Source organism: Sciurus carolinensis, chromosome 13 (genome assembly GCF_902686445.1).
Source record: "Sciurus carolinensis chromosome 13, mSciCar1.2, whole genome shotgun sequence".
Lineage (NCBI taxonomy): Eukaryota > Metazoa > Chordata > Mammalia > Rodentia > Sciuridae > Sciurus > Sciurus carolinensis.
Genome location: NC_062225.1, coordinates 72,967,294 through 72,992,212, shown reverse-complemented (window position 1 = coordinate 72,992,212; position 24,919 = coordinate 72,967,294). Strand labels below are relative to the sequence as shown.

At 43.2% G+C, this 24,919-nt stretch overlaps 2 protein-coding genes across 3 annotated transcripts in view; both read right to left on the bottom strand.

Moving 5' to 3' along the window:
• Ift172 (intraflagellar transport 172) overlaps nucleotides 1–18,952 on the bottom strand; it is a 35,809-nt gene extending 16,857 nt beyond the window's left edge. Inside the window, exons 1-18 of the mRNA XM_047523023.1 lie at nucleotides 18,821–18,952; nucleotides 15,630–15,773; nucleotides 15,317–15,429; nucleotides 14,605–14,644; nucleotides 14,265–14,330; nucleotides 13,986–14,065; nucleotides 13,685–13,772; nucleotides 12,579–12,793; nucleotides 11,559–11,682; nucleotides 11,049–11,144; nucleotides 9,610–9,771; nucleotides 9,218–9,271; nucleotides 8,893–8,996; nucleotides 8,641–8,726; nucleotides 5,567–5,679; nucleotides 4,324–4,491; nucleotides 587–723; nucleotides 245–352 (exon numbers count right to left, since the gene is read on the bottom strand). Of these exons, the coding sequence (XP_047378979.1) occupies nucleotides 245–352; nucleotides 587–723; nucleotides 4,324–4,491; nucleotides 5,567–5,679; nucleotides 8,641–8,726; nucleotides 8,893–8,996; nucleotides 9,218–9,271; nucleotides 9,610–9,771; nucleotides 11,049–11,144; nucleotides 11,559–11,682; nucleotides 12,579–12,793; nucleotides 13,685–13,772; nucleotides 13,986–14,065; nucleotides 14,265–14,330; nucleotides 14,605–14,644; nucleotides 15,317–15,429; nucleotides 15,630–15,773; nucleotides 18,821–18,859 (1,937 nt within the window). The 5' untranslated portion in view covers nucleotides 18,860–18,952. The remainder of the gene's footprint in view (nucleotides 1–244; nucleotides 353–586; nucleotides 724–4,323; nucleotides 4,492–5,566; nucleotides 5,680–8,640; nucleotides 8,727–8,892; nucleotides 8,997–9,217; nucleotides 9,272–9,609; nucleotides 9,772–11,048; nucleotides 11,145–11,558; nucleotides 11,683–12,578; nucleotides 12,794–13,684; nucleotides 13,773–13,985; nucleotides 14,066–14,264; nucleotides 14,331–14,604; nucleotides 14,645–15,316; nucleotides 15,430–15,629; nucleotides 15,774–18,820) is intronic.
• A 1,772-nt stretch (nucleotides 18,953–20,724) lies between these two features.
• On the bottom strand, nucleotides 20,725–23,850 carry Fndc4 (fibronectin type III domain containing 4). 2 transcript variants are annotated; one of them, XM_047522849.1, is made up of 7 exons: nucleotides 23,455–23,850; nucleotides 23,142–23,287; nucleotides 22,942–23,057; nucleotides 22,494–22,698; nucleotides 21,941–22,030; nucleotides 21,512–21,636; nucleotides 20,725–21,324 (listed from the first exon to the last, which is right to left on the bottom strand). In XM_047522849.1, the coding sequence occupies exons 2-7, from the start codon at nucleotides 23,224–23,226 to the stop codon at nucleotides 21,289–21,291; spliced, it is 657 nt and encodes a 218-aa protein (XP_047378805.1). In that variant the 5' UTR covers nucleotides 23,227–23,287; nucleotides 23,455–23,850; the 3' UTR covers nucleotides 20,725–21,288. The 2 variants fall into 2 exon arrangements, with proteins under 2 accessions (XP_047378805.1, XP_047378806.1); XM_047522850.1 differs by lacking the exon at nucleotides 21,512–21,636.
• Between the last annotated feature and the right edge of the window lie 1,069 nt (nucleotides 23,851–24,919).

Here is a 24,919-nt window from a genome sequence, read left to right as displayed (position 1 = left end):
TATGAGTGTTACAAACACTCACAAGAATATGAGTGTTACAAGAAGGGGAAGCAGAAAGACATTCCCTTATAATCTAGGACGGAAGGGTGTTCAGAATAAATGCTCCACAGAAGGGCTCTCATACTCGTTGGCAATGGGAAGAGAAGCAGTGCCTACACACTGGGCAGGAGCAGCCCATGGGTCAATCCCTGTGAGCCCCATCAGGCTAGCCACCAGGCACCTCAGTTCTACACATCTACCTCACCTCTCAGCAATGTGTAGCTGCCTTGCCTCTAGTGCCAATTTACTCAAGGTTTTCCACATTGCCTCTGTTTCTGGAGTCATTTCCAGGGTCTCCAAGAAGGCCGTTGCCCTGGAGAGGAAAGAAAACAGGATAAGAAATGAGGGCAGGGTCCAGAAGACACAGAGGAATACTGGTGCTGGGGCACAGGGAGGGGAGGGGCCAAGCAATTATTTGCCCTGTTTGTTTGGTCTTCCCCTGAAATCACGAGTCCTTAATCAGATGTGGCTAGTTTCACAAGCCACCCCAATCCCCCCTCAGACCCAGGCTCTTCCATTGCCACAATGGTTATCAGCAGCCTCTCACCGGGTGTAATTGCCATCATCAATGGCTGTTCCAAACTCGATAAGGCCCTCGTCCAGCATATAGGCAACGGTAGTCACACCTTCTGTCACCATCACCTCCGTCTTTCCCCCGCCCCGTTCCAGACCTATAACATCACCCTGTAAAAGTTCATGCCCCCATCCCCCCAAATTCCAGATTAGTATTTCCACTGAATCAACTGCAGAACAGACCCACCCTCACCCAACTGCAGTGCTCGCACATGGAGGGAATTACACTGGTCCTTGTTTTCCTAACCTCTCAGTTTCTGTCAATCAGATAAAAATGCCGTATCTATGATAATATCCTTGGGTTCAAAGTACATGCACAGATGTGACAGCACCAAAACAAAGCCCGGAGGTGCGATGACAAAGGGTAGTATCTGCTTCTTCTAGCAATACCACAGACCAGGTATTCTTTCTTTTTTAATATTTTTTTTAATTGTCAATGGACCTTTATTTTATTTATTTACGTGTGGTGCTGAGAATGGAACCCAGGGCTTCACACATGCTAGGCAAGCGCTCTACCACATGCCACAATCTCAGTCCTCCACCTTTATTTATTTATTTATTTATTTTTTGGTACCAGGAATTGAACCCAGGGGTGCTTAAACAAGAGTCACATCCCCAATTTTTTTTTATTTTTTAAATTTTGAGACAGGGTTTCACTAAGTTGCTTAGGGCCTCACTAAGTTGCTCAGGCTGACTTTGAACTTGCAATCCTCCTGTTTAAGCCTCCCAAGTCAATGGAAAAATAGGCATGTGACACCATACCTGGCTTGGAATATAATTTTTTAATGCACTGTTGAGCTCACCTGAAAAAATCGCTAAGAATGTTTCCTACCCATATCCTACCCATCCCTCTCAAAAAGAGATCAGATAGAAAAAAAAATCAATATGATAAAAATCTGAGCAGGAAAAATGGAAATTGGGCAAGGGGGCAAATACAGTTGCCCTGAAGGCAAACAGTATCAGGAAAATAAAACTTGAGCCCTTCAGTAGGACGTGGAAGCTGAAAGAGATCTCTCATTAAATGTGGGGTCCACTCTTTAGTGAAGGGAACAAAACCAAGTGGTTATAGATCATTAACATGCTGATTCCTATAAAAGCAAATGTAAACTCTTTCTGGTAGAAAATATGTTCATGAGCCCAAAAACTTGTCTCAAGATCCTGAAAGATTACATTCAGAGTACTTGAGCTCACAATTAAAAAAATCACCAAAATACAAGAAAATAAATCATTATGAAAGAATAAATGATAATTATAAACAGCAGTTTTAGCTCCTTCAAAAATTTCAGATATTTAAAACAAGTTACAAATAATGCATTGGAATTTAAAAAAGTTACAGATAATAAAATAATTATGAACTAAGTATGAAATGCTTAAAGACCCAAAAGACAGAATGGAAAATTAAGCAAGAAATAAGAGACTATTGCTGGATGTGGTGGCACAGGTCTACAATCCCAGCAACTCAGGAGGCTGAGGCAAAAGGACTGCAAGTTCAAAGCCAGTCTCAGCAATTTAGCAAGGTACTAAAAAACTTAGACCCTTTCTCAAAAAAAAAAAAAAACGCGGCACAGGGGCAGGGGGGTCCACTGGGGATTAGGCTCAGTGGTAAAGTGCCCCTAGGTTCAATCCCCAGTTAAAAAAAAAATAGAAATAAGAGACTATCAAAATAATAAAGTAGATCAGAGAAAGAACCAAATAAAATTTTATGAAAAATTTAATTTCTGAAATAAAACCTCAGTAGATAGTTTAACTAACAAATTAGACAAGAATGAAAAGTGCATTAAGGAACTGAAAGGTGGGCCTAAAGAAATTATCCAGAATGTAGTATAGAGCAAAAACAAAGGAAATATGAAAAAGAAGTTAAAAAGGCAAGAGATAGAATAAGAAGTCTAAGATATGCCTAATAAGAATGCTGATAAAGAAACTAGAGAAAGGGAGAGAAGAAGCAATATTTGAAGGGATTAATAGTTGAGAAATTTCTAAGACTGATGAAAAAATATATATATTTTCACAAATACAGGAACCACAATATAGATCAAGTAAAATTAATTTTTAATAATTTTTATCTAGGGGCTGGAGGTGGTAGAGTTTGTGCTTAGCATGAGTGAGACTGTGGATTCAATCCTCAGCACTGCATGAAAAAAAATTATACTTACTGGGTAGGAGGATGCATGCTTATAGTCCTAGGTGGATCACTTGAGTCCAGGAATTTGAGGTTAGCCTGGACAACATAATGAGACCCTGTCTCAAAAAAAGAGATGAGCCGGGCATGGTGGCACATGCCTGTATCCCAGCCACTCGGGAGGCTGAGGCAGGAGAATCTTGAGTTCCAAGCCAGCCTCAGCAAAAGAAAGGCACTAAGGAACTCAGTGACACCCTATCTCTAAATGAAATACAAAAAAGGGTTGGAGATGTGGCTCAGTAGTCAAGTGCCCCTGAATTCAATCCCAGGTACACCCTACCCCTCAAAAGGAAAGACATGAGCATGGTGAAGCATGCCTATAATTTCAGCAACTCAGGAGGCTGAAGCAGGAGGATCACAAGTTCAAGGCCAGCCTCGGCAAATCAGAGAGGCCCTATCTTAAAATTGAAATAAAAAGGGTTAGGAATATAGCTCAGTAGGAAAGCATCTGAGTTCAATCCCCAGTAACCACCCACAACACAAAATAACTGTCAAGCTAGATTTGGGTGCCGAGTCCAAGTGTCTCTTCTGAACAAAAACTAAATGAAAAACATTTTCAGATAATCAAAAACTGAATACTTCTTGTCTTTTGCTAAAGAGATTTTCACTAAACAAATTTCTAAATGATATTCTTCAAGACCAAAAATAATTCCAGAGGGTAGACTGGCATTGCAAGAAGAAAAGGTGAACAAAAGAAACTGATACCAGGATGGTAAATCTAGAGTCTACCTGTATAAAATAATGTCTAATTTGGGGATAAAAAATACTAGACAACAATGGCAAAAGGGAGGCAGACTGAAGTTAAAGCCTTTTAAGGTCCTTGCATTATTTGCAGGGAAAAGAGGATTACATGCTGATTAACTTGAGACTGTAAATGCTGATTAACTTTAAACTCTCAAGGGTAACCTCTACAGAATTAGGATGTATAATCTCCAAACCAAAAAGTGAAAAAAGGGTATTTTTTAAAAAGACAAATTTTAGACTTCAGTCTGAAATGAGGCAATAAAATAGAAAATGGAGATATGGAAAAAGTACAAAAAGAAGCATCACGTTTTCATCCACACTCACACCCGTCAACCTAGTCTAGCACAGGGTCCCATGTCTCTTCTTTGTTCTCACAGATTCCTCTCAGATTTTGGAAGACTACTGGGTGTATATGATGTTTTGATGGGGCAGCAAAGGAGTTTTCTACTTGTAATTTGAGACAGAAAGGAATTGTGAATGGCTTATAACATTGGACGAACACAAAGGGACTAGCATAGAGCTGCCCCTTCTACCAGTGATCTATCATCCAGCCCAGACAGAACTCAGTGAAGTCCCAGGGCCACTATAATAAGGACCCATATGCCAAGGGTCTAGTATAATATAAGGAAACAGGATAGCTTTGGAGGCCAGTCCACTATGGGGAAACTTGCCAACTCCATCAGAGAAAGGGGTGGTGGGCAGAGAATACCAAGCAACCTTTATGGTCTCCTCAGAGCTCTAATTAATAAACTTGACACAATGTCTGAGGTCCCTTAGCAGCAACATACCCTGATAGAGGACATGGTAACCCTCTCAGGTGCCTCAATGTTGTACCACACACACAAGCTATTTCGGTTCTGGGCTACCAGCACATCACTTCCAGGAACCCATTGCACGTAGGAGCAGAAGTTGAGGATCATTGTCTTAGTGCAGCTTTCAATATCATACAGATGCAACTGAAAAAAGAAGAGGCAGACCATACAGTTAGAAGGAGTTATAGGGGAATCTTTGGACCATTTCCCTTATGATAAAATGACCTGGCCTACCAGTAGGGTACATGCTGAATTTCAAAGTTGACTGACCTGCAACCCTTAAAGTTTATGCTGAATTTGTATATCCTGACTCTGGCCAAATAAGAGATGACCAAAAGAACAAAGATATACATCCGAGACATTAAGTTAGGCGAAGGTCAGATTTTCATTAGAATAACTCTGGGCCAGAATTATCAGCCTGGCAAAAGTGAGGCTACCAGACAAATTAGGTGATCTGGAAATTTGTAATGTGGCTTTCACTGAAATCAACAATTACCAGACTGTTTCTTTGACCCCAAGGTTGAATTCCTTGATGATATCATTCATGTGTGTGTGTGTGTGTGTGTGTGTGTGTGTGTGTGTGTGTTTTAATATACAAAGGATGAACCCAGGGGTGCTTGACCAATGAGTCATATTCCCTTTTTATTTTGAGACAGGGTCTCCCTAATATGCTTAGGGGCTCGATAAGTCACTAAGTTGCTGAGGCTGGCTTTGAACTTGGGATACTCCTGCCTCAGCTTCTAGAGTCACTGGGATTACAGGTGTGCACAACCACACCCTGCTGGTGATATCATATTGAGAGTAGAATCAATAAGGGGCTAGGAGAAGACTCCTCAAGCCAACTTTGATGCCCTCGAGAATGAGGCTGAAGAGCACTGGAGCAGTAGGTCTGGGCAAAGATCAGCTAGGCACCAGGAGGAGGAAAGCAGACAGGGAAGTTTCATGAGGACACAGACTTGTGACTAGTAAGAGAGAAACCAGCTCTCAAACTCCCCTAGTGACTTGGTTGCCATCATAATACAATCTCCTTGAGGGTTATACAAGACAGTCTGTGATTCCGAATACAAGGAATATTGATTCCTCTGTACCTTTTGCTATACTAATGGCATATATAACAAAGATATTATGCCCCATCTTGCCCCCACCCAACCCTGGAAACAGCTCATGTCACACCCTCTATGGGCCAGCCAAGGCCTAAAGCCATAGTAACCCTTCTCACACGAAGTTTCCGGTCCCTGAAGAGGAGTTTGTGCCCAGTCTCATTAAGTTCCAGCCAATCCACACGACTCTCATGGCTGATGGTACCGATGTTATAGCCACCAATCAGATCCACTATAGAGTAAAGGAGAGGGGGTTAAGAGAGATTACACATAATCATATATAGGGCAAGAGGTAGTAGGTAAAAGTCTGGCCTTAAAAATCATACATTGGGCTTAAAGAATGTTCATCAGTCCACAGTATATCACTAGGAATACAATATAATTTTGCTAGGATGCTTGAAAAATGATCTTATCTAGAATTGTAGATAGTTTTGTTTCACTCTGCAGTTAACTCAAAAAAAAGGTCTAGGTCTATCAAGAAATGTGATTCCTCTCTGGGACTCCTGCATTTTGCCTCAGAGGATCAGAACTACCATACAAGTAGTTTCTAATACTTACGAAATCTTCTGGAAGGCAGCACTGAACACATTAAGGATGAGCTGGGTTTTGTATACTAGTGAGAGAAAGCTAATGAAATTACTTCGATGACCAGATTTGCTCCAATGAGTTACCTGCAAATTTGTGTGCCTATGGCATAAGAGCATTGAAGGGTAAAGAATGGGACAGGCACACAGACAAAAATAGGAGACTGACTAAAGTTAGGCTGCTCAGTACAGAAAAAGAATATTTTAGTTTTATCTGAGTCTTATAGACAATATAAAAAAATGATCACATCTAAGGCAGACAACTCAGGGTTGGCTAACATGCTTTCAGAGAGTCTCCTGATCAAAGCTATTCATATCTCCTACTGATATACATTATTAATGAGCAATGTGCCTGTCTTTGTTACATACAAAGACCAAATGTCAGCTAATGTATACATGTGGGAAGATCCATTTAAAAAGGAATTTTCTTTTCGTCAAAAAGCAAAATGAGGTTTGGGACTGTGGCTCAGTGGTAGAAGGCTTGCCTCACATGTGTGAGGCACTAGGTTCGATCCTTAGCACCACAAAATAATAAACAAACTAAAGGCATTCTGTTCATCAACAACTACAAAAAATTTTTTTAAAAAGTAAAACAATCAAGTCATGTTTTAATTTCCCAAATACAGGTAAAATCATAAAATGCTAGAATTGTAAGGACTGTCCCAGTAAACCCTGATATTACATACAAAATTATGTGTGTATACACATTTTTCTCATAGAGGGTCATGATTTTATTAGATATTCAAAGGTGTTGGTGACCCAAATATGTAATAGAAGCACTCTGTCATTTTACATGCATTGAAAATGAGAACTGAAAAGTGACTGGACTTCTGTAAAGTCTCATAGCTTGTTATTGTCACTAGAATCCTGGGCCTCTTGGTCTACATTATTGTTTCTGTTATACATATCTGTACTTCTGAGCTCAGGAAGCTGATGTGAAATATTCATGAAATGTAAAACTATCTTAAGAATAGGCCCACATGTATATGGAAACAATTTATGACAGAGATGGCATTACAAATTAGTGGGTGAAAAATGGACTTTCAATAAATGGTTAAACATATGGAAAAAATAAAATTAAATCTACCCACATTATACATAAAAATAAATTCCAGGTGGAAAGCAAATTTTAAAAATCTTAAAATACAGGAGGGACTAGGGAAGGATTTCTTAAATAGGACCTCAAAAATCACAATCTATTTTTTTAAAGTGATCAAACAGACTACATTAAAAGTGTCTAAACACTAAAACACTGAAAGGAGAAGAAAAACAAGCCACAGTGCAGACAAGACATCTGCAGTGCAAATAACCATCAAGGGTTACATATGCATATGCAAAGAACTTCAAAAATCATTAAGGAAGAGACAATTTGATTTTAAAAATGGATAAGGGATAGGAACTGGCAGTTCACAGATACAGAAATCCAAGTGGTCAATAAATAAATGAAATTAATAGAAGGAGACAGTGCTTCATGGTGAAGTACAGCAGTGAGCCAAGTTATGAAGTCAGGCAATTTCAGTATTGGGGAGGAGACTGAACAATGGCAACTCTAATTGCTAGGGTGAGAGTATATTGGTACAATCTATTTGGAGAGCTACTTGGAAATATTTAGTGAAGTTGAAGATATATGTCTTCTATGATTCAGCAATTCCATTCTAGGTATAGACCTTAGCGAAATGAACCACTGTAATAGTAAAAAATCAACAACCTAAATGCCCAACAATAAGAGAAGAGATAAAAAGATCTAAGGCAAATATAACAAAAAATGTTAGAACTGGGTATGGGTAGGTAAGTAATGATATCATTACTATTAATGGCTAACATTTTTATGTGCTTATTATACACAATTCTAAGTGCTTTTCATATGAAGTAGGCAAAATTTTTGTCCTCATTATGTGGATAAGGAAATTGAGAGACAAAAAGGTTAATAATTTAGGAAGATGACACAAGTAAAGCAAGCAGAGAAGTGGGACAGTCTGATTCCAGAGCCCCATTCTTAAATCTATATTGTATAGGTACATTTTTCTCAAGTTATTCTTTTTTTTTTTTTTTTTTTTGCAGTGCTGGGGATCGAACCCAGGGCCTGTTCTTGCAAGGCAAGCCCTCTACCGACTGAGCTATCTCCCCAGACCTCTCAAGTTATTCTTGAGACATTTCATGACAAAAAATTAGCATGTAAAGTAAGATTTATAATTGCAAACATCTGTGAAATGCAAAGAAGTTTCTGTCATTATTAGTCACAATGGCAAACTATACAAAAAGATAAGGACCCTTTCAGTTCTAAAGGGTCTATGATTCTATAAAGTCTAAACAGGAAAGTTCATAAATTTGCTAATAATTCTTTCCTAATCACAATTTGCAGGGTCTAAGATATATGCCTAGAGAACACAATAGTTACATGGACAGGTCTATGTAATAAGTACCCATTTATGTACATCTAGACAAGGTATAGACACACACAATTGGATTCAAACATTTCCTAAATCCTCTGTAAAAGTGGGATTACATATTTATCTTTGACTCCCAGATTTGCCACTGAACACAACCTTGTGATATGGAAGTGTAATACAAACATCTCTTTTGCTATTACAAGTATGATAGAATCTTACCTATAGCAATAGTCTTAATATCAACAAGATAAGCCAGTTTCTTATTATCTTCCATTCCTCGCTGGTGCCTCTCATTAATACGGACACTGAAACAGGAAAGACGAGGTAAGGTAAAATGGGCTTATTTGGGATTTTATTGAGGACTCTAAAGTACCAGATGGATGGTTTCAGAGTAACCCAAGAACACAGAATTTAGAAGTCCAAAAGGAATCCTTTTGGGTTTCAAGTATTCAGAGAACCTTGTGAGATTACCTGATGAGGTGGGGGTTCATGAATTCAGTGCGTACAGAACCCAAGGTGTCATTACTCCCATATTCTACCAGGGTTAGCTCTCCAGCATTGAAGATCATACATACCTGGGGAAGAATGGGAAAGGAAGCATGAAGAAAACAGTGGAGTTCAGTGCACTATATTCAAAGTGACAAATGCTTTTCTCCTTGTTCTGTTTTCCTGCCCATATCATCCTCCCCATTTTTTATCAGCTGTCTCACCATCCCTTGTCACTTGCCCTTTTTCTGACACAGGAGCTAGAAGGGAGCTAATCAAGATGGTAACAGTGAAATCAATCTCTACTCACATTCTCATTTTCAAAGAAATACTTCTCATTGCCACCAGATCCCTGCCAGGCTACCTGTGAAGTTGGGGAGAAGACATAAGAATGTGGATAATTATCCAAGATGAGGCTGAAAGAATGACAGGTGAGAAGCAGAGAGGTCAAATTTAGAAAGGCTTTGGCATTACAAAAAGATGCTTGTCAGATTTTGCTTCGGTTCCTATGTTTCTGAGAAATGGCATAAAAATAGTCCACGTTTGGAGATTCTTACTCCAGGATTCTAAACCTCTCATTCCTTGAAACCAGGTACCCAGAATGTTAGAGCTTCCTGTGGAGACCCTACCCCTAGGGGCCTGGTCCCCAGGAGTAAAAAGTCAAGATGCCCCATTCCCCACCCTTCCATTCTTGGTTCCTACCTCACTGAGGCGATTAGTGTTCAGGTCTCCCAGCAGCAGAGTGTCTGATGTGTGAGCCACCAAGTAACGTTCCTTTCCCAAGATTTTCACTTCTTCCACCTCATAGCCATAATGTGACTTGAGCACCACTCGTGTTCCCGATGATAGGTTCTTCACAATCACCTTGGTAAGGAAAAGGTCTGAGCTCCTTAGGCTTCCTCAGGCCAAAAGAGGTGTGAATGTGCTGTGGTCTTTGCCCACCTCCACAGTGCTGAACATAGCTAACACCTTGTTTCCTCACCTGGCCTAGGATACTGCTGGCAATGATGATACCTTACATTTACATGGAGCTTTAATATTTATAAAATGCTTTCATATATTATTTCTTTTGCTACTCATAATACATATAATCCGGAAATTCCCTGAGCAAAACCAATCACTCTATGTTTCCATAGCATTTTGTACAAACTCTTATACCAGTTATAATAGAGCACTGTATTATTATTATCATCATTATGAGGTTCTGGGGCTTTAACCCATGGGTGCTTTACCAACACACAACCCCAGCCCTTTTTATTTTTTGAGACATGGTCTTGCTAACTTACTGAGGGAGGTCTCAAACTTGTAATCCTCCTGCCTTAGTCTCTTCAGTTGCTGAGCTTATTGGTGTGTGCCACTGAACGTGGCACGTACTTTTTTAAAAATTATTTTTAACACACATCCTTTGCTACAATGATCATTTTTGTTTCGTTTTGTTTTTTAAGAAAGGTGGAAGAATTTGCTAACACCTTGGCACATACTATCACTCAGCCTTCTCTCTTTTTTGTTTTTTTAGTTGTATATGGACACACTACCTTTATTTATTTTTTATGTGGTGCTGAGGATCAAACCCAGTGCCTCAGACATGCCAGGCAAGTGCTCTATCAATGAGCTACAAACTCAGCCTTTTCTCTTTAAGGAAAAAATTATCTTACAGATAATTATATTTGTATTCTCAGTGCCTAATAGTATGAACACATAAGGATAGTAAGGATAAATTGTTTCTGGAAAGAATAAAAGAATGAGGGAACCAGTGAATAATAAATGAAGGAAAGGATAGAGATAAAGAGAAAACTCAGCTTGGGAACTAGAAATTAGCTTGCAACATCATACATGAGCATCCACAGGTCCTAAAACAACAGGGCTTTCTTGTAATCCTATTTAACACTTGGATGGGCAGCAACATTTTAAACAAGGAAGATGGAACTGGCAATCTCAGTATTTCTTAAGCCTGATACATAAACCTTTTCTTACAACATGGTGGAAGAACTATAGCAGGAAGTTGCTAGTGAGTTTCCCTGACACATTCTGTCCCTTAGACTAGCTCTGTCAGATGTGTGAAGGTTAAATTTGACACTGTGGCTGTGGCCAGAAGGCAGGGAAGTGTTACAAGGGTGAAAGAGTCAGATCTTGGTGTTCACCTGGCTAGGTCCCACATATGTCAACTCGAACTTGTTCTTGTAAATACTCCTTCGGAGACAGCAGTCAAACTGTTCCACCCCACCACAGAGTGTGCCCTAGAAGGGAAAGTGACAGTATAATAGATAAGATGCACAGCACACTGGCATGGAGGGGGTATCTAGAGACATCCCCAAAATCTAGGTGCTATAATCTAGAAAAGAGTTGTCAGCAAAAGGGTTGGCACATTTCAGAAGTCCAGAAGGAAAGAGGCAGCAAACACAGGACTTGAGGACATCACACAAGGATGGAATAATGAGGAAGAAATAAGCCCTGTCTACAGAACTCTGTTCCTTGGAGCCTCCAATAAAGTATAAATCCTCTTTCTTGTCTTTAGCTCCACATTTTTAGGTTGGACTCAAAAGGAAAGAGGAGATTCTCTAGTGCCAAGGGAGAGTGTTTTAGGAAAGGCAGGATTTATTTTCTAGTTTGGAGAAAGTCACCAATCTAGAAAGGGTTTACTAGTAACATACTGCACAGAGTCGTGAGCCATCCCGCTTCCAGGCCAAGGCAGTGACAGTGTATAAGTTGGCAATCTCCTTGGGCTTGGCTTCCTCCCAGATGCTTCTTCGAGGACTCCAGTTGAGCACCCGAAGTCTGAAATGAAGTATGTGGCTTTTAGAAGAGATGAAGGCTGAGCAAAAGAGTGAAAATAAACTAATAACTGAAGGAAATCAGTCTTGCTATATCAGAGAAGAAAGAAAATACCAGAGAACAGACAAGCTAGGCAGTCTAGCAGGGAGGACAAGAAAGTGGTTAAAGAAGTTGGGAAAATCAAGGCAAAATTCAATGAATTAAGAGTGATGGGAGTGGAGAAGACAACAGATAAGGGTGGGTAATAAAAATGAATGGTCAGTAGTACAGAAATATAAAAAGAAAAATGGAGAAATAGTAGGAGTCAGAGAAGAAAGAAAAGAACGTGAGGAGACACACAAGATTGGAGATAGAAAATGTGACTGACAAAGTTGGGGTAAATCATACTCCAAAGAAGTGATGGGACCCAGACTGTAGCTGTTTATCTACTGTTACATTATTAATTCATTCATTTCTTCATTCACCAAACATTGACTGTATATCCTGCACTAGATGCTAATCTAAGCACTGGAGATAAAAGGGTAAGTAATAAGCTCTCCTCTCAAGGACTCTTTAATATAGCCAGAGAGACACAAGCGATAAACTATAATATGATGTGATAAACTCTAAGCCAGTGGTCTTAAAGGAGAATGAGAACACAAAGAAAGTGGAGATGATTCAGCTGTGGAATCCCAGGAAGAGGCACAGAGACAAAACATGAGAATGATAAATTTTAGAACTCCCAGCATACCAATGCATGGTGGAATCAGGAAGGGGAAAGTGCATGATTTACAATCTGAGAATCCCTTTTGACATATACTTGATTCTGTCTAGTCTCTTACTCTGGTTCAGAATAATTTGACTACAGCAGAGGGTTCACTGGGATGGAGGCAGAAGATGACACCAGAAAGCTGACCCACCTGTCATAACTTCCAAGAACAACAGACTGGCCCCCAGGACTTGCTGCAGCTGTGGTGAACTCCCGCTCTTGAGGGTCACGGCTATAATCAAAAGTCTGCAGCACGTGGCCTTCCTTTCCATAGGCCACAATCCTCCGATCACAGCCAGCAGCTACAATGCTGTTTGTGGCCCAAGCCAAGGCATAGGGCGGGCATGGGTGGTTAACCAGCTTCCCCTACGATAGAAGTAGAGGGCTCTGCCCTGAAATTCCTCATTCCCAGTACCTCATACACCCACTCTGACCATCCTACTCTGTAGAAATACTTCTTCCAACATTTTCCCACCTCAACACATCTTCTTTTTTTAACGTGTATTTTTTAGTTGTAGGTGGACACAACACCTTTATTTTTATGTGGTACTAAGGATCGAACCCAGGGCCCCACGCATGATAGGTGAGCACGCTACCACTGAGCCACAACCCCAGCCCCCCAAAACATCTTAATTCTAAGATTCTACAGGTTACCTCTCTGTTTCATGTATACACACACATTTATATATATATGGCCATGAGTTCTAGGCCATATTCACAAAATAGAGGCATGTTGGAGGTCTCTAACATGCACCTAGTAAAGCCACATAAAGGGAGATATCTTATATGTTAACCAATATTATCTAGGCCCACAGAAAGCATATGGCTCTTCCTTTTTTTAGGAGGGCTAAATTTAATTATTATACAAGTAATTTAAAAAGTAAATGATTCAAACAATATTGAATTATACAGAGTAAAACATCCATGTTTTTCCTTTTTTAAAGAGTTAATCTTTTTTCCTATGAATTTATATATGCAAATAAGGGTAATTTTCATTTTTCATTCCCCTCAGAATCTTTATTTCCCTTTGCCTCAAGGTTCCCTGCACCTGAATCACCCCTTCCTATAAATAAACTCCAGCTTTTTGAACACAATCCCTCTCTGTGGCCACATTCAACTCTCTCTCTCCCTGAGATCTCACTCCTCCAGCCTCTTCCCCTAGTGTGCCTTAATCTTAGCGTCTTAGATGTCCAATCTCCTCCAGGAGGGTTCCTGGGACTTCCTTCAATCCTATCCCAGAGCACTCTTTGTTTATACCTGCGACTCTCCAGAGCCTTCATCATCAAAGAAATACCTAACGATGGTACCATCTGCATGACCAGAGAGAATCCCTTTCCCAGAGCAACTGAAAAAAGGAGAAAAGGAGAAAGGTAAGAAATAAAGGAAGAGATTATTTCTGTCTCTTCAAGAAAGTTCCCTTCTCTGTCAAACCCTACTCTACCTATGGTTCCTGGTATTGGGCCTCCCCATATCTCATACTATGATCTCCCAATCCAGACTTCCCCACAGCTTTTTCCTGACATTTCCAAGCTCTCATGATATACTCTCTCTTACTCACTTTGTTGTCAGTGACACCACATAAGAATCTGTCCCATAGATAGTAGATGATTTATTAGTTTTAGTGTTTGCTAAACGAACCTGAAAATGAGAAAATGGATACCAGTCTGGTTAGGCTACTTTCAATTCACCCAGGCCCTGAGAAAAAAGCAAAATGCACAAAACTGGTCCCTATGCATTCTCCCCTATAAACAACATGGTCTGAAGGGAGAAGATGAACCATATTCCTCTTTGCAGACCCATTGTCCCCACCTACCACTCTCTCCCTTCCCTCCTTTACCTTGCCTTCAGCCAATCCAAAGACAATGATGTATTCTGCAGGCCACTGCAGACAAGTGACAGCACTCTATATGAAAGAAATGGTGAAAAGGGTAACCCACTCATGCTGCTTAGTACTTTTATAATAACCTAGCCACCCCACCACACAGTACAACCCCAGTCTTCCATAGGGCTCAAAGAAGGAAAGCAAATGACAACAAGCAGCCAGGAAACACTCATTCTTGCAATAGGAAAAGTCAGATTGACGTGTTATAAAATGCCAACTCCTGGTTGCATTTACGAGCAGCTATATCAATACACTTTGCTCATTTTAAGTTCCCAGGGACTGGTCTGAACTTTACCGTCTGGATGAACTTGTTGCAGATGACTTTCTTGTCACCCCTGCCAAACAAAAGGAGGAAAAACATTAAAAAACACTTCCATACAAGGCGAGGTGGCAGGTACTTGTAATTCCAGCAACTGGGAAGCCATGTTAGGAGGATTGTGAGTTCAAAGCCATCCTCAGCAACTTAGTGAGGCCCTAAGCAATTCAGCAAGACTCTGTCTTAGAAAATAAAAAATAAAAAGGGCTCGGGGTGTACTCAGTGGTTAAGTACCCCTGGATTCAATCCTCAGTACCAAAAAACCCAAAAAACAAAAAACAAAAACCCACTTCCATATATAAATTGCTAAAAATGATGCTGAGGGAAGGGAGGAAAGACCAGAGAGCTCTCCTGGTCCACTAGTATTTCCTGCCCCCACCTGGAGGAGTCCTGAAAGGAGGCATGAGACTCTGAGAAGCTCTGGAACAAAACAGCAAAGAAACAACATCACACTGGGTATCAGGATCTTGTGGGACCTTCTGGTGACCTTAGACTGATTACTCTATGTATTGGATTGCAGAACACATGGGACAGACAAAGGCATCAAAGTAATAGCAAGAGACTCCAAAAAGTCTTTGCCTTCCACACCTGGATCTGGCTCCCCATTCTCTCTACTCCTCCCCAACTGAAGCATTTTTCATGCCTTCCCTTTCTTTTCTGGACTATCCCATGCCCCAGTCTCTGCCCTTACCAATCTTCTCCAATCTTGTAGACATAGATGATGTTGTCCGTTTGTCCTATGGCAATTTTAGTGGAATCAGGAGAAAAAGCCATGCCCTTTACCATATAGCTCTTCCTGCCATACTAAAAGTAAAAAGAAAAGATAAATAAGTGTACTTGAAAGAATAAAGGAGAAAATGTACATGTGTGCTCTAACAGGCTCAAAAGATTCATAAAAGGAAGGTAGGCCATGTCCCATGCCCATGGCTAGGAGGTAAGTTAAGAAGTTTTCCAGGTTTGCAAAGCTACATCAACAGATTGAGGTACACAAGAATACTCTTCACCTTCATGTCAGCTGGTTTGGTGGAGAATTTATCTCTCCGCTCCCCATGTTCATCATACAGCAATACCACTCGGTCCACTGTGCAGACAGCAAATTTGGCATTGTTCTGGGACCAGGCCATGCAGGTCACCTTTGCAGCTCCATCCTGTAGAGGCAAAGGGATAAAAAATAAACACCAGTGCTGGTCTAGAATGTCAAAAGCATTTCCTGTTCCCTTATTTTGTTGCGATTTTGGTCCATTTTCTTCCTGTCACAGTGTTTTCCTTAAAACAAATAGACACCTCTGGTCCATTCTGGTCTCCAAGGTTGTCAGATCCTGGGCTGTGAGAGCAATGTGCCTTTAAAGACTCATAATACAAAACATTAAATCAACTATACCAATCTATCACTGCAATGGCCTCCTTGTTCGGTAATATCCCAGGACTGACACTGAAATAAATTTAATAAGTCTAATAAGTTTTAGTCTTTAGCTACTCATTAAATTAATGTTTTTGAGCACCTACTGTGAAAAATACTTGGCCAGGAACTGAGAGACAAAAACAGAACAGGGATCTAATAAGATGGTATGAAATGGAAAAGTCCCAAGAGAGGAGTATGTACAAAATGCTGTAATAATTTGGAGAAGCCCAAGATAATTTTATGCTTAAGTGGTCAAAATTAACTTTGAAGAATGAATGCAGTTGAAAGGGAAATAACCTGAGTCAACAAGAAAAAAGGAGCTGGGTGTGGTGGTGCTTGCCTGTAATCCCAGCAGCTTGGGAGGCTGAAGCAGGAGGAAAAGCATGAGTAAAGGCAAGTTCTGGATGAGAAACAGAAATTTAGTGTAAATGAAACTACCACATAAATAGCAGAACAGAGAGACAAGGCAGGAAAGATAGACTGAGGTCAGATCAGGAAGAATCTTTGAGGCCAGGCTAAGGAGTTTGAGTTTATTTGGCAGGAAAGGAAAAGATAATGAAAGTTTTGGAATGGAAAGTTACATAAGTAGAGTTGAGATTTAGTAGTATGAAGACTAAGTAGACTTAGTTACATAAGTAGAGTTGAAACAATGCCACTTTCCCCCTTCTTAACCACTCACTTCACAGAAGCCCATAATAGAAGTGATCATGACATAATGAATTATTCTTATCATGTCTGTCCTTCCCATCACCAGCTCTGGTCTTCTAGTGTTCTATCCCTAAAGGTTTTTCTTCCTTGAAATAAAAATTAAAATAATAGCTTCACTCCTATTGTGATTAATTATTTGGGCTCCAGAACTCTGGCTTAACACATTGTTACTTTTTACTCTGAACTCACCTACCTCCAATGTCAGGCTCTTTTCACCAAAATCCCCAAACCAGAGCCAGAGCCAGAGCCAGTCATCCTCCAACTCTTCATTACATTAGGTTAGAAGGGCTGAGGACACCTCATCAACTTTGACTGATCATCGTGCTTCAAGGCTGTGCTGGATCCTGGGCGTGTGGCCCTACCAGCATCATGACATCATCTTATTTTAAGAGACTGAAGGAGGATTCCATTTCCAATTTTTCCATTAGGACAAAAGAATTTTTATACTGCAGATTCAGGGGCAGCTTACTGAGTAAGAAGCACAACTTTCTTTGTTCTAATTTTCTTCTATTCTCCAAATGCCACGTTCTCTGTAAAGTCCCATACTCAATGAATTCTCCTTTCTCTCCCCCAACCTCTTCTCTTTCTCTCCCTCTTCCTCTCTACTAGGGATAAAACCCTGGGATGCTCTACCATTGATATATATCCCCAGTCCTTTTTTATTTTTGGTACCAGGGATTGAACCCAGGGCCACTTCACCACTGAGCCATATCCTTAGCCTTTTTTATATTTTATTGAGAAACAAGGTCTCACTAAGTTGCTTAGGGCCTTGCTAAGTTGTTGAGGCTGGTTTTGAACTTCCCATCCTCCTGCTTCAGCCTCCCAAGCTGCTGGGATTACAGGCAAGCACCACCAACCCCAGTTCCTTTTTATTGGTTGACTCATTAAATTGCCCAGATTAACCGCTAACTTGTGATCTTCCTGATTTAGCCTCCCAAGTATTTGGGATTATAGGTGTGCACCACCACACCCAGGTAATTCTTTTTCCACAATATGTACCTCACTGGACTGTTGTAGGATTAAATGAGATAGGGAACAGAACAATAGCAGCTAACTTTTAACAAACACTTTCATAGAGTAGACATTTTGATAAGTGCTTCACATGCAATATCTCATTTCAACTCACGATTCTAAGATGCTGTTATGCTCCTTTTACAGATGGAGAAACTGAGGCACAAAAAGGTTAAGTAATTTTCACAGTTTGTAGGTGGCAGAACCAAGATTTAAATCCATGTGTGTCTGACTACATAATCACAATGCTAACATCTTCAGTTGTGCTGCCTGGGTATATAATAAGCCCTCAATTATGACAGATAATATTCTTACTGGCCTTAGGTAGCCTGCCCTTTCAATTCTGAATGTTCTTCTCTCTTGTGTATCAATTTGCACAATGCTTTTTCTTTTTTCTTTTTTTTTTTTCCAGTTTACAATACTCTTTTGTGTATATTAACTCTCTCCCAAGTCCCTAAATTTGCTATTATTGTTACTCCCATTTTCCAAATGAACAAGCTGGGGGTGTACTCAGAAATTGCGTGATAAGGTCTAAAGTCAGAGGTCATTTGGTTAGATTAGTGGTGGAACTAGGACCTGAATTCTGGTCTCCTGACTGCAAAACCCTCCCTTTCTTCACCATGTTCAGGATTCCTTCCCTAGTGCCCAGACTCTGAATCGGAGGCGACAAAACTTCATGATTAGAATGAAGGTTCAATCCTCCGCTCTTCCCTCTTTCGGGTTTGCACCTAAACGCTTATTTCCTTCTGTGTAGAATTATGTTCGTGGCCTACACGTGCAGATCTCCCTCTGGAATGAAGCTCTTGAAGGCATGGGCTGTAACGTGCGTGGTCATGGATTCCTTAGAGCCTCAGCATCGAGTACAACTGATTATAAAAAGTTGGGAAAGCTTCGGTCATTAGCGGTCCAGCTCGCTTACTGAAAGCTGTACAGACCGATCGGAGTCCTCATCATTGCTATATCCTTTACAGTCTTCTGCGCACGGCAGGCGCTCAACACTATAAACTTCAGTGCTCCCACTTTTCTTGGAACGTGTACGGCGTCCCGGGAGGGAAGAGGCAAGCAACTCCTCACCTGAGGGCTCAGCAGGGTCCTCAGGTGCTTCAGCTGCATGACGCACACCTGTCTCTCAGATGCTACCAAACCGCGACCAGTCCCGCGGTTACCTGGACAACCCGCCAAGCAGCCGCAGCTACAGCGCTGACGCAAGCGCGACCGGAGCGCAGCGCACGACGCAAGGTCACGTCACGGATTCGCAGCGAAGCAAACAGAGCGTGCGCAAGCGCAGTGAGCTCTAGGGCGGACCCGCCAGAGGGCTTGATGAATCCTCTCCTCGACCAATCCCATCGTGGTATGCAAACCCAAACCAAGACCCGCCCACAAGCCTTCGGCAGGTTCCAGCTTCTCTCGCTTCTTGATTCTTGTAAGCGTGGCTGAATGTATTCTCTTAATCGTCAGACTCTCGAGGGGGATAATAGGACAGTTGACGGTATTGAACGCAAATAAGTAACACGACTTGCGCAGGGTGTGTCTGTTTGGTACTGGGCAAAATATTAGACTTGCATTATATTGTTTAAGCTCAAAGCCACCTTTTCGAGGGGAAAGCTTTATTAGTAGTTCTATTTTTATAGAAGAGGAGTCTCAATATTAGCAGAGTCCCTTGCCCAAGTTAACCCAGCCAATAAGGGGTGGAACTAGGACTCAACCCAGAGATGGAAGATTTAAATACTTTTTTCTATTCCTTTTAGAGTCTTAGCTCACTGTCTCCATGAGAGACCACTATAGCCTGTAACACTCTTGTCCCAAGAAATAATGGTTTCCAGAGTCTGAAGGAAGTGTTTTAAAAGCAGTAGCCAGGGAAAGCTAAGATGCTCTAGTTGGGCACTGGGTAATGGTGAGTTCAAGATTGCTGCTTATATAAGGATGTTTTGTGTCAGGGTAGAGGGCAGACCAGAACTCTCCTGATACGTTCAAGTTAATGCTTGCGTTCCTGGGGTTGGAGTTTGGTTAAGTAGAAAAGGTACTGACTTCTTGATCTTTATTTAGATTAGGGTCCCTTTCAGAATTTTTGGTCTAATTTCTTGTAACAAACCAGAGAGATCAAAATGCAGAAAAAGAGTTATTCATAAGCCTCCTCTGGAATGATACAAGGTTGGGGAGAACTGTAACCCTCCTCCTGAAAGTGTCACTTGTACTCTTCAGACATATTCTGGGTCCAGAAGCCCCTCCTCCACAGTGGTTGCCCATGTCAACAGGTATTTCTCTCACTGCCACCAAGTCCTTCTTGGAAATTAGGAAAGAGTAGAGGACAGCCCCTATTTTCACAGGAAACAAATATGTCCTAGAACCCAAATTATAATTATTTTGGCAGAAGAGTCTCAACCCCTCAATTTTATTTCTAGACTTCTGTGAGTATATGGTGGCAGGTTATAAATTTATGCATTACAATTATTATTGACTTTGAACAAACAGAGACAGAGATGGAGATGAAAGGAAAAACAAAGGCAGGAAGAACAGGCAAAAGAAGGTACAGGATAGGACAATGTGACGCGGAGGGACCCATTAGTGTAAGTGCTCTTTCATTAGTCCCCAAGACACTGCTCAGTCCTTTTTAGGATTGATAGAGGAATCAGAAGAATTGTAGTGCCGAACTGGGCCAGCGATGTAAGTGGTGAAGATGAAAAGACTGCTGGCCCTCTCATATGACATAGCTTAGTTTCCACTGGCACAGGAAGAACTTGTCTTTTCTAGTATTCCCCCTTCTCGCCCAACAAAGCAAAGAAACTAAGGCTGTAGTTTTCTATGCCCCTTATTCCTGGTCTCTCTGCACCCCTTTCTGACCAAATTAAAGCAAACACCTTACAATACATCTGCCCCTGTCAAGTTGGTTGGTGGTGTGAGGGGCCCATGTGGAGTCAAATAACAAGGTGGGGAGCTTGTCCTCCTCAGCATACCATACAATATAAACTCAGTTCCAGTTTGTTCAAGAACCTTTATTGGAAAAATGTCCAAGGAGTGAGATCACCAGCAGCTGGAGGGGCTGCCAGGTGAGGGGGGAGCACCAGAGGCTCCATGGAAGACATTGGAGTAGTGCAGTGCAGCATCTGCCTCTAGTCAGTCCCAGATGATTCCTGTTATTGGCTGGGGGCGGGCGAGTACCCACAGAAACACCCCTCCTAAGGCCCAGAGGCAAGATGTGAGAGCAGCTGGGGATGCCAAGAGTCCTGATGCAGGTGAAATGGGGCCCCTATTTGGGACCTAATGGGAAAGGACTGAACAGATGATTTTCACTGGGCCTGGGGGATGGGAGATGCTTCATGTGATATCCACTCTCCAGGTCCAGGGGTACAGACTCTAACGGACCTACCTTCTGTCCCTGCTCACAGTGGAAAGAGGATGGGCACCAGCTTGAGATCATGGAAGTGCATTACCCTCTGGAGTTTTGGGTAGATCACCTTCTTAGGCTTTCCCTGATCCCGCCCCATCCCCATCCCCAGGTTGTTACTGCATCTGGTTCTGCGTCTTCACACAAACATCTTCACTCAAACATCGATGGTGTTGATGGATGATGATTTTTTCTGTGAAAGAAAGTGGCCTGGGTCTTTAATTTCAGCAAGGTTGTAGGTGCCATCCTTTCTCTCTGGCATCCTCCATCCCAGAACTTTCATTCTCCCCTTTTTCCTGTCCTTCTTTGGCCTTATCCCTTTCCCTGACTGCTCCTCTGGGCCCAGATCACCCTTCCCACCCTCAGTGGCCCCGTATCACCTGTCTTGTTCCCACTGGCCTTCCCTGAGGACTCTGTTCCGGCCCCTTCCCTTTCTCCTTGGGGTTGTTGTTGGAGTCATTGTCCTTGATGATGTCATACTGACGGCAGAACAGCCCAATTACAGCTGAAACACAACAATACCATCTCATCTAAGCCTTAATGGCGCTCTCTCCTTGAGAGTAACAAGATACCCACAACTTCTAGAAAATCCTTGAGTTCCTGGTGCCCATGCAGTCTTTGACTCTGGGCTCACAACAGCCTCTTCTCATTCTCTTTAAACTTGTCTTGATGATCCCCCCTCAAACAAGCATCTCCTCATGCCATTTCTCCCGCTTCCTTTTCTCCTGACAGAAAAACCTTTGCCACCTCCCTGCTTCACTGAGTCCCATACCCTAATTCCTTGGTCTTCCATCCAGCTGCTTACTCACCGGCCCACATGAGCAACACCACCACAATGATGACCACTTCCCCCGTCTGCAGTGGTCGCTCTCCATCCAGCCCCTCCACTGTGATGTCACCTGAGGAGAGAGGATACAGACTCAAGAGTTATAAAGGACTCACTAAAACTGCCATATGCAGGAAGGAGATGCTAGAGATTAGAATCAGGTTGGACCATCATAGTGTGGCCCCTGGAGTTGTAGGGTAGTCTGTCCCTGGGAGGAAGCTATTGATGGACAGGTAGTTAGAGACCAATAGGCAAGAGGACTGCAGGTCAGGTACAGAACTCACTCAAGCACGTTGCAGCTGAAATGACTTGAGTTTGGGTGAAAGGAAGCTTAGAAGCCCTTCCCCCAAAGAATTCATTAGTAGCGTGTCTATACCCAGTACCCTGCCCACCTGCTTTTCCTTCCTTTCTTGGCAGTAAAATGAATAAATCATCCCTTTATTCATCTAAGCTAGATCATTGCTTGCCTTGGGGGAGCAAATATAAGGTTAAAAGCCAGGTAAAAAGCCAAAGAACTTATTAGCCCAGACCCTCACCTGGGCTGGAGCTGTTGGAAGGCAGCCGGTCAGAACCCTTGAGAGTTCGGAAGTGCACCCGGGGCCCTGGGGGGCTCTCTCCCCGAAGGCCAATGCTCCTGACCTGCACTGTGTAGTCGCTGTCTTCAGCCAGGCCCCAGAGGGCACAGGCCCTAGTGGTGGTGTTCACCTCCCGGATCACACGCTGCCCAGGGCCATTCTGCCGCTGCAGGGAGATGATGGGAGAGGAGGGCAGCCTCACCCCAGTCCCTGGCCACATGGCTTAACCTGGGCCTCTGGACCATCCAAGTACTCCAAGGGAGTAGGGTGAAAACGGCAGCTTGAGCCAAGAAACACCAGCTCCCAGATTCCCCCACCTCTGGGAGGGGAATTTAAAGGGCGGATGTAACCGAAGGAATGTGCAGAGATCCAAGGACACAGGTCGGGGAAGCTGAAGGGTGATTCATACTTGCTGGGAAATGGAGTAGCCAATGACGATGTTGCCTTCCGGGACGTCCCAGGACACAGTGGCCGAGTTGGCTCTGAGGTGAGTGACCGTCACATTCACAGGAGAGGGAGGTCGGTCTGTGGGTGCCCAGTGTTAACAGGTTAACAGGTTTCACTCACTCACAGTTCTAGTTGACCTCAGCTCCATTCCTCTTTACTTACCTGCTCGCACAAAGCCCAGGTCACAGCTGACCAGCAGGAGGACCGTGGGGCTTAGATATGGGGAGAGGGGCATCAGCGAAGCCATGGTCCCCACAGAGTCCGTTGCGGGGGCACTGGGGCATCCGCTTTACATCCAGGCGGGGCTCCTGGAGCAGGCAGGAGTTGTAGGGGTCAGGGGCTGCCCAGAACGCACGGTGGGCAGCAGCTCTCCCAGGCTTCCCACAGCCCACAGCAGCTGGTTTTCCGCTTGCCTTCTCCGCCTCCGCATAACCCGTGGCACCCCCAGTGCGCTGTTCTCCCTGCCCACACCCACCTCCGCCGGTCCTCGCGGTCTGTCAGGCCTCGGGGGGCTGCTCGGTGCCCAGGGGGCGGCCCATCATCTGACTCTGGCGCTGCTCCTACCCCATCCCGGCACGGGCCCCGCGAGGCTGGCAGCGCGGGGCCGACTTTCGTGCAGAGGACAGTGGCGGAGTGGGCACCGGCTGCTGGTCTGCGGACCCCGGAGACCGCGCGGGTCGCGCGGTCTATCCCGGAGCTGGGGGCGTTGCCGGCGCGGCCTGGCCGCTGGCCTGGGTCCCCGGTGCGGAGGGCGGTGCGGCTCCCTCCGCCGGTCCCTGCAGCAGGATGTGACCGTCCCGGCCAGCCAGCCGCCGCCTTCTGCAGAGCTGGCCCCGCGCGCTCCGCCGCAGCCCGTCCGGGACGTGCGGGCCCGCCCCGCCCCGCCGGGGTTCTCGCCGCCGTCATCCCCCTCCCGCCCCCCCACCCCGGTTCTCTCGGGGCTCCTCCCACGACCCTCCCAATGGCGGCTTCCCGGGCCCCCTTCCCTCCTCTCCTGGGTTCAAGCCGAAGAGCCGGTGGGGGCGCGGGGCGAGACGCAGGTGCGAGGGTCTCGGGCACCTGGAGAACCCCTGCTTCCCGGGGAGAATTAGCCAAGTTGGGAGGAGGAATTCTACCTCCGGTGCGGGCGGGGGCTGAGAAGGGGAGACGGAGTGATCGAGATAATTGTTTTAACAATTTCTTACTTGTAGACTGCGTCAGCTTTTAAGTCTCGTTCCCATTCATAATCTGATTTGATTCCCTTCGCTTTCTCATTCATTCTTTCATTTATTCAGCAAATATTGACTTAGTATCTCTTATGCGTCTGGCATTATGTTAAGACCTGGAGATGAAGAGATTGTTAAGAGTGCTGGGCTTAGAGGGAGAATTAAAGAGCAAAGACCTGTGACTGGCTAGCTGGCTCTGTTTCTGTCTTCTCTCAAATCTTTCTGTCCTAACTGCCACTTTCTGTGTGGTTTTAGAGAAATTGGTTAATGTGCATCTTAGTTTTTCCACATGTAAAGCAGAGCATATGAAACCTAATGGGGTTGTTGTGAGCACCAGATGAGACAATGTTGGGGAAAGATCTTTCTAAACCTTCTGATACTGTGTGAATGAATGTTTATTATTGATTAGCACCAACTTGTTAGTTGCTTCATTCATTGAGGCAACATGAAAGTTCCTAAATTATTTCATGCTTTGGCCAAGTATGGAATCTGGAGATTTTGGGTGTATCAGTTCAGCCAACTGTGTGATTTTAAGCAACTAACTGCTAGCTGAACTTCTCTGAGTCTGTTCCATCATCTGAAAAATAAGGATGTCAATATTGACACACACCCCCCCTCAAAATCCTGGGGATTAAAGCCAGGGACACTGTACCACTAAACTACCTCCTAAGCTTTCCCCACCTTTTGATAGGGTCCTGCTAAACTGCCAAGGCTGGCTTCAAACTTGTGGTCCTT

Bases quoted from the DNA above. Each gene is read 5' to 3' on its own strand.
- Fndc4 (XM_047522849.1), bottom strand. From the start codon at position 23,226: ATGGCTTCGCTGATGCCCCTCTCCCCATATCTAAGCCCCACGGTCCTC. The intron at 22,699-22,941 runs GTATGAATCACC...ATCTCCCTGCAG, and splicing joins GCTACTCCATTTCCCAGCAA to CGGCAGAATGGCCCTGGGCA. The intron at 21,325-21,511 runs GTGATACGGGGC...TTTCTTTCACAG, and splicing joins GGCCAGTGGGAACAAGACAG to AAAAAATCATCATCCATCAA.